The 8,800-nt window shown below is 38.2% G+C and overlaps 1 protein-coding gene across 4 annotated transcripts in view; it reads left to right on the top strand.

Annotated features, from left to right (window-relative positions):
* MOV10L1 (Mov10 RISC complex RNA helicase like 1) overlaps positions 1 to 8,800 on the top strand; it is a 35,045-nt gene that overhangs the window by 10,350 nt on the left and 15,895 nt on the right. For 2 of the 4 annotated variants that reach the window (XM_017818255.1, XM_017818256.1), the window contains exons 7-13: positions 245 to 486; positions 594 to 783; positions 3,234 to 3,428; positions 5,431 to 5,545; positions 6,986 to 7,163; positions 7,756 to 7,826; positions 8,209 to 8,300. In XM_017818255.1, the coding sequence (XP_017673744.1) occupies positions 245 to 486; positions 594 to 783; positions 3,234 to 3,428; positions 5,431 to 5,545; positions 6,986 to 7,163; positions 7,756 to 7,826; positions 8,209 to 8,300 (1,083 nt within the window). The other 2 variants (XM_017818259.1, XM_017818257.1) reach the window with 2 other exon arrangements.

Here is an 8,800-nt window from a genome sequence, read left to right as displayed (position 1 = left end):
TTATTATACACAGTATTTCTGTATGCTTCTTACGGTAGTTGATGTGACCTAGAAATATTAACGTAAAGTAGAGGTTCTAGTCCTCATGAGTTAGAAGCAGCAGTGCAATTTCTTTCTGATAGCAGTTTTGAAATATTGGTGAACTAACCTGCAGGCCATTGTACTTGACTTCAGGTAGAATTAAACTTCTCAAGAACATTCACTATGCGTTTAATTATGTAGCTAATCACATAACTACTTCTAGGAATAAAGGGAGTGTACCACAGTCCTTAATCAGCTGCAGATTAGCTGGATGGGTGAAAGACAAGCAATTCAGGGTTCAGATTCCTCAAAAATGTGAGAACAGTCCAGAAGCATATCTGCCATCTTTTCCAATAAATCAAGAAGACCTCTCAAAAGATGGAGTTAATTCATTTAACAGCAGCGGAGGAACAACATGCGAGTCATCGAACAATACATCCATTATAAAGAGTGGAGTCATTCCAGGTACAGTGAAGTGTTAACAGGAGACCTGTAGGTTTGTTTGAGAAGACTTGCCTATGTTAGCAATAGCAATTGTGGTAACAAAATTTGTTATTATATGTTTACTACAGAAGGAATGAATTTTCAAGATACAAATTTATCAAGGACTGAAGAAAACATTTCCCTGGTGAAAGATGAAAATCTACAAAATGGAGGAAGTGAGCAAAGAGACCATGTGGAGCAACCAACTGGCAAAATTACTGGAGAAATTGTAATACCACCAGGTGGAAAAACATTCATAGTGATCATATGCACAGCTGTGTAAGTATTTCTTTCCATTGTTTCGAACCAATACAATGGAAACAAGTCATGAAAAGAGACTTAATAGTTTCCTTATTCTGGGCGTTGTTCTCTTCTTGGTGTGTCGTGGTTTAACCCCAGCTGGGAGCTCAGCCCCACACAGCTGCTCGCTCGCTCCTCCACAGCAGAATGGGGGAGACACTCAGAAGAGTAAAAGTGAGAAAACTCACGAGTTGAGATAAAGACACTTTAACAGGTAAAGCAAAAGCCACGCACACACAAGCAAAGTAAAACAAGAAATTCTTCGCTTCCCATGGGCGCACAGGTGCTCAACCATCCCCAGGAAAGCAGAGCCACATCTCGTGTAACAGTGACTTGGGAAGATGAACACCATCACTGAACAACCCTCTTCTTCCTTCCTCCCCCAGCTTTATATGCTGAGCGTGATGACATATGGTCTGGAATATCCTTTTGGTCAGCTGGAGTCTCAGCTGTCCTGGCTGTGGCCCTTCCCAATTTCTTGTGTACATTCAGCCTCCTCGTTGGTAGTACGAGAAGGGGAAAAGGCCTTGACTCTGTGTAAGCACTGCTCAGCAACAATGAAAGCATCCCTGTGTTATCAATACTGGTTTCAGCACAAAGCCAAACAGAACCCCATGCTAGCTACTATGAAGAAAATTAACTTTTCCCCAGTCAAAACCAGTACATGATATAGTGTAAAGTAAGCTAGTACATATTAGCAAGTTATCTTGTTTTAGATTTTGAAAGTAGTTATCATTTTAGTGCTCAATTCTGATTTTTTATTGGAAGAAAATAGTAGTAGTTAATGAAGTAACATAGTGGGAGTAGATAATGTCTGTAAAATGACAGTGATGTGAACATAACAGATGGTTATATTATTTGCAGGAAATCCATTGCTCCACGTTCACAAGAGCTAATGCAGATTTCCTGGGAATTTTTGTGTTATGTCTGATACATTTCTTCAATCTCAGTATCATGTATTGCTACATGCCTGATCTCAAACTTTCCTGTTCTGTGATGGGAAATTCAAGTTATGTATGCTGAAATAAGAATGAAACAGCTTTCTTCATTGAAGGTGTAATTCAGAGGAAGTGGTTTGCAGATATTAAAAACCCTTGAAAAACAAAAAATACTATGCTGTACAAAATATTTAATTAATTTATTTAAGAGAGTGGGTTTGTGTGAGCTTTTTCAGAATTCAAGTAGGAACCTCATGCTGCAAAGCTTACATTTGTGTATTTTTCAGTTATTTCCAGCCGAAGCTCTGTAGGTGGTGTGTTCCACAGCCATTGAGTCTTAGGATGGTAATTTAAAAGTTAGACAGGGGAAAACAAGGTCAAATGGTTTCATTCATCAAAATAACACTGCATTAATTTTCACACTACTTCTCTTATATTTTTAAATAGTGAGGCAAGGGGTAAAAAATTTCATAGGAGGATGTTTTAGCTGCAATTTGAAAGTTAAAGCTAAAGGCATGACCTGCCTTTGTGGAGAAAGACATATAGAAAGAATAATTTATATTTCTCTGTAAATCTGTGAAGGCCACAAAGTCTTAGAATCTTATAATACAGAATAATCCACACAAAACTCAATGGGAGGCTGCAGCACATGAAGGTAACAAGAGCTTGCTGGCCACTTAAGAGACCACAGAGACTGCACATTTAGACCATAAATCTGGACAGTTCGGCATCAGCACAGAGAATCAGGCTATAGTTTTAACCTGAGCAGGTAGTTTTAGTTGGCAGAAGTACAAAAGGTGATACTCCTGCCAAAGAGTAAGCTGGAATCCTTCTGGGGTGCATTTGGGCACATGGTAACAGTGTTGGAGTACTTAGTAGAAGAGAACTGGACTCTAAGTAGTGCTTAAGTTTCTTAGCGACCAATGTGAGGAAACTGTTCCCTCCTGTTTTTTTCCCCTCTGTCACTCCCCAAGGAACACTTACATATATAAAATATGTTTTTCAGAATTAAAGCATCCTTCCTACTTTATCCATTTCATGTGTTTACAGTTAGGGTTCAGTTCTGAGGCAAGCTGCAACAAAGCTGTTACTGCATGCATTAAAGGGGTTCCTCTGCTTCAGGTTCCTCTGATGGAACTGTTTAGCTCATCTTTTTCAATATCAGTAATTCCAAGGTGTTCCTTGTTGACAGAAGTATTAATTCTGTACTCTACTATGCTGAATTAAGGGATTTTTCTCTTTACCCAGGTTTTGATGAAATTGTGGATTTGAGATTTTTGCTATTGTTTTGTTTCGGTTTTTTTTTAATTATTTATGATACCTAGATTGAACTCTGGGTGGGGAGTAACTGTGAAGAATTACCCTAAATTAGCAGTTCTCTTATGTTACTGAAATGAGAATCTACAGTTTTATTTTAAAAAATACTTATGGTTGGGGAAAATGAAGTGTGACCATGCTGGTTTTAAGAACATAACTTCTGTTCACTTGAAGGAATCATGGGCACAGTAAAGAGCTCCTGTTACTTGGCTTTTCTGATTTTACTGTTGGACGCTATATTGAAGCCACTGTAACAAATGAAGAAGAATTACTTATAGCACCTGTGGAACCATTTTCTCCAAGAAAGCCTAAAATTATTGCAGATTCTCAGCTAAGGAAGACAACAGTGACTGGCCCTAAAAACAGAAGGTACTGTGAATTAGAGCAAAAGATAACACTTAGGTAATACCGCTCTGTTTGGTATTGCTATATCTGTTCTGTAACGCTAACAAAGAAAATGTGAAACTGGGAGAGTCTGTACATGTTTTCTACTTATATGTGTGTGTTGTAAACAAGATGATTGCAGAGACTGCAGATAGGAGAGGTTGTTTTAGTAAATAACTTCTTGATTTCATTGTAGATTTTTCAAACAGAATCTCTTTCTAATGTATAGTGTGGTAATAAATAAGATAAAACATGGCTCCTAGTTATCTACAAGTAACAATTGTATTGTTAAGAAAAAAGATAGTAAATTGAAAATAGCTTTCTGGGATAATAAGATTCTTAATTCTTTATACAACTTTGTCTATATCTGACTAATGTTTCCCATCTTTCGTTCAGAACTTTTCCTTTTGCAAATAAGTTTCCATTATACTTATGAAATTTGCTTAGTAATAAAAATATACCTAAACTGAAAAAGCAGAAACAGAATGTTTTCAAGTGATTTGTAACCAGAACACTTAGAATCACAGAATAGCTAGAGTTAGAAGGGACCCACAGGGAACATCAAAGTACAACTCTTGGCCCTGCACAGGACCACCCCAAGAATCTCACCTTGTGCCTGAGAGCATTGTCCAAACACTTTTTGAACTTAGGTTGTTGTCCAAACACTTGGCATTCTGGTGCCATTACCACTTCCCTGGGGAGCCTGTTCCAGTGCCCAGCCACCCTCTGGGTGAAGGTCCTATTCCTAATATCCAACCTCAGCCTCCCCTGACACAACTTCAGTCCATTCTCTCAAGTCCTGTCACTGGTCACCACAGAGAAGAGATCAGTGCCTGCCTGTCCCCTTCCCCTCACAGGGAAACCATAGACAGCTATGAGATCTCCCCTCAGTCTCCTCTTCTCCAGACCAAACAGACCAAGTGACCTGCGGCCACTCCTCGTACAGCTTCCCCTCAGGGCCCTTCACCTCTATGCTCGACCCATGAGCCAGTCGCTCACCCACCACATGATGTGTTTATCCAGCTGTTGCTGGACATTTTGTCTGGAAGGATACTGTGAGAGACAGTGTTGAAAGCTTTACTGAAATCCAAAAAGATTACATCAACTGGCTTCCCTTGATCACATAGGTAGGTTACCTTGTCGTAAAAGGAAATTAAGTTAGTCAAGCAGGACTTTCTCCTCATGAGCCTGGGCAGTCTGTGACCATTGACTGTGTTGTCCTGCAGGTGTCCTGCAGAATAATAATCCTCATATCTTTATCAGACACTAAAGCGAGACTGACAGACCTGTAGTTTCTAGGGTCCTCCTTCTTGCCCCTCTTGAAAATCAGGACAACATTGGCCAGCTTCCAGTCAACTGGATCTCTCCAGATTCCCAAGACCATTCAAAAATCATTGAGAATGGTCTTGCAATGATATCAACCATCTCTGAGTACTCATACAAATCTTGTCAGGCTCCATAGACTTACAGGGATCCATCTGCAGGAGCAAATTGTGCACAAGTTTGGGGTCATCTGGAAGTTTATCATTCCCAGCTCAGGGCACTGGCACCCCTTAGACCCTCATTGGTGTTGAAGACAGGCAAAGAAAGTGTTAAACACCTCTGCCTTGTCTGTGTGTCTGTTTGTGAGGTGACCATCCTCATCCTGTAATGGGCCAATGTTGTTTCTGCACTGTCTTTTGCCATTGACATATTTTGAAAAACTTCTTTTGTCTCCCACAGTACTGGAACAGCTTCAACTCTAACTGAGCTTTGGCCACATGATTTTTCTCCCTACAGTGCCAAGCAGCATCTCTGTAGAGGATTGTTTCTCTGTCTTCTCAATACGGCAAACTTCTCGATTGTCTCTTTGAAGGAGTCATTGGGTCTGTCCTCTGTGTGCATGCGTTTTGGGTTTATAGTCTTGGTGATGTGGCATGTTAATTAGCTGTCTTTCACATATATAATTTGAGAAAGCTAAGTGGTATGTCATACATTTTTGTTTTAGAAATAACAGAAAGTGGTGTTCAAACTTTCTCCCACATTATACCATACCAGATGAATTAAGAAGATGTGTGGAGCAGAAGTTAGACATACTGACCTTTCAGCCCCTCCTAGCAGAGGTATGCAAGTGTAGGTTTATATAAGAAAATACTTTTTATGTAAGTGTTTCTGTTGAAACTTGCCTTAACTTAGCAAAAATGTGTAGTCCTCAGTGTAACTGACGATGACCTAACACAGTTGCCAAGTAGACTTAGACTTCATGGGTTTCAGTGTGTTACAGAATACAAGGTTACAAGAGCACAAAAGCCTAGATGTGAAAAACTGAAAAGGGAGCAGAAATATACTGGGGGGATATTACAGAAGCTGAACAAAGATCCTCTATGTTCTTACTTTTTAAGCATCATTGGAAAGGGTTTTTTGAGGTCTGAGAACAGTTGTTTCATAGAAAATGAAAGCAGAATCTCTTAAATTATTGCAATATCAGGATTCTTTTCTGGCTGTTAAAAATTGTTTTCCTAAGCATCCTCAGATTTAATTCACTATTGGCTTGTTCCAATTCTTCCTACAAAGTATAGCAATTTTAGAATACATACAAAATACCCCAACCCACCCCCTCCCCCCACCAAAGTCTTAACAAGAACAGTGATTTTTTCTCCAAAACTTTGCCCTGATGTCATGTAGAACATTGCTGTAAGTCACTTTTTTTTTGGTACATTTTTAAGTACTTACGAACTGGGGCTGGTACCATTTCTAAAAACGTAAAAGGCTATGTTGTCTGCTGTCTAAACAGGTTACACAAAACCTGAGGTCACAGCATTAAGCTAGCAGATTAATGGTCATCTCTCAAAAAGAAGATAAAACTCTGTAGTGTTTGAATTAATTTTATACCGAAGGCCTACCATTACTGATTATGTTCTTTTTTACCACACCTTAATTTTTGTCTGGTACTGGTGACTTAAGTCTGCATCAGAAAGCGCTGTTCATTTGCCTTGTATTTGAGTGAGAAGATACCAAATAGAAAGCAGTCTGTGCTATCATCGTTTAGATAGAACGTTGTCCTGTTGAATACCTCTGCACTGAGATTCATTAAGATCTGAGGAAGAAAATTCAGGTTCTTTCAGCTTGCTATAAGTTGTATAATCATCAGCCAGGGACAAGACTGACATGACTCTCTTCTTTCTTCAGCCATCTCTGTCCGTGTACTTAGATTTTACGCTGTTCAGGATTGCTGAGCATAGAAATCAGTTTGTAGACTGCCCCTGAATTCAGATGATGTAACTACCACTGTAGTAAGGAGAGACTTGGTTAACTCTTTAGCTGACTGGCTATTGTATCTGAGGTCCAAGGACTATACTGATTTTTCTTTGACTACTGGGAGTGTTTAAGTATGTTAAGTATGTTAATGTATCCATCTATTGTATGGATACATGTATGTAGATGTCTTAATTGGCAACCCAGTTGCTGTGCAGTCCATTTCGAAAGCTGTTTTGTATAATGTTAGTAATTGTGGGTTCCCTATCTTGTTGTACAACAATAATGTATACTGTTTTGTTTTTCAGCGTCTTAATCTAGATAATTATAAAGCAAACTTCTCTACTCTTTTGTGGCTTGAAGAGATCCAAGGAGAAATGGATTTAAAATGCTTCAGCATGAGTGGGATTACTTTGAAAAGGAATGGGAACTTTTTAGTGCTGGAAGTGCCAGGAGTAGAAGAGGGCAGACCTCGCCTGGTTCCAGGTAGAAATTAATGTGAGGTAAAGCCAAATGGCACGTTGATCCATATTTTCACTACAACTTCAGTCTGTTGCTTATTCATTTGTTTAAAGAAGTCTTTCACATATTTGAACACAAAGTTATTAATTTAGGCTACTAGACAGGGGAACTGCTGTGCTAGTGGCTCAGCCTTGCAGTGGCTGCTGTCTGAAGCAGCATTGCATGTGTCTGTTCTTACATTTGTTCCAATAGGATTTTTCATGTACAAAAATTAGTGAGGCTTTCAGCAAAAATAAATTGTGCAGTGTAGTAATAGTTTAAAAGACAGTAGGTATAGCAAAAGCTGGGAAAGTAGTTAAATTCAGAATTTCAAATGAAGATTTGTTTTCAGGAGATGTTGTTTGATGTCATCGATACTAGTTGCCTTTTAAAGTGTAGTATGCAATTGCATATGGCATTTAGGAGCAGGTAGGCACAGATACAGCAACTTTGCTGAAGTTAACCTCCTGCAAATTCCTAGTTTAAACATGCAAAAGAGGAAGAAATTATATGCTGCAGCAAAAGTTATACTATTCCTTGTAACAGTATGTTGCCTTTTAACTTTGTTTACAATTAGGTGATAAGGTGATACTGAAAAGTCAGGTCTACTCGGAGCATATAATAGAGTACATTGCCTTTATTACTGAGGTAAGCAAAGTGTATCTCCTCTTGAAAATACAGTGGTCCACAAGTTTCAAAAGGGAAGCTTGCAATTCATGGAGTTACAGACCAGTTTAACCTTTCTTGGTAAACTAGGTTTGTTTTATTTACATTCTGAGCAGTAATTTTGTATTTTTATTGTATTTTTGAAGGGTTTGGCTTCCCTCTTCTTTTGAGATTATAATGCTTACCTGCTGTAAAAGCACTTGTAATGTAATCTAGATATGCAATATGTTGATAGCACATAAATCTAGGTGTTCTTTTTAGAGGTGATGGGTGGTTTCCATGCTTTCAGAGATGCTTCTTTGTGTTTAAAGTACTAAGTCTTCATCAGTGTCTTGACTTTTTTTTTTTTTTCTCTTTGTAACAGATATGTCATGAAGATGTTACTCTTAAAGTTAATGCAGACTTTGAACAAGCTTACAACTTGGAACCCATGGATGTGGAATTTGTTCAATGCAGGTGTTTTTATAAGTTTCAAAAAAGCTGCATTTAATGATTCCTCTAGTAAAGTGACTTTTAAAGTATACATGACTGTCAACTGTTTGTTTTTGTGGATACAGACAGAAGAAGGACATAAGATCTTGCGAATTCTTTCACTTCTTTCCCTTAATACACCTCTGCCACCATATTCATTGTTAAAAGACTGCAACTGTACGAGTGTACAAAGAATTCTTCTCTTAATCCTCTCTAAATTGTCACACCAATGCCAGAAAGTGAAATGAGGGGAATGAGGTGGGGTGTTTTGAGGTATTTTTCTTAGTTTTTTTCCATTTTTAAGAAAAAACTATACCACTATGGTTACAAGACTATGCAAAAAAAAAAAAAAAAAAAAAAATGATTTTAACCCCCCCCCCTTTTTTTTTTTTTTTTTTTTTTTGCATAGTCTTGTAACCATAGTGGTATAGTTTTTTCTTAAAAATGGAAAAAAACTAAGAAAAATACCTCAAAACACCCCACCT

The sequence above is a fragment of the Lepidothrix coronata genome, unplaced genomic scaffold (assembly GCF_001604755.1).
Source record: "Lepidothrix coronata isolate B3197 unplaced genomic scaffold, Lepidothrix_coronata-1.0 Scaffold66, whole genome shotgun sequence".
Classification (NCBI taxonomy): Eukaryota; Metazoa; Chordata; class Aves; order Passeriformes; family Pipridae; genus Lepidothrix; species Lepidothrix coronata.
The sequence above is the reverse complement of the archived record's forward strand: the minus strand, read 5'-3'. Positions and strand labels throughout refer to the sequence as shown.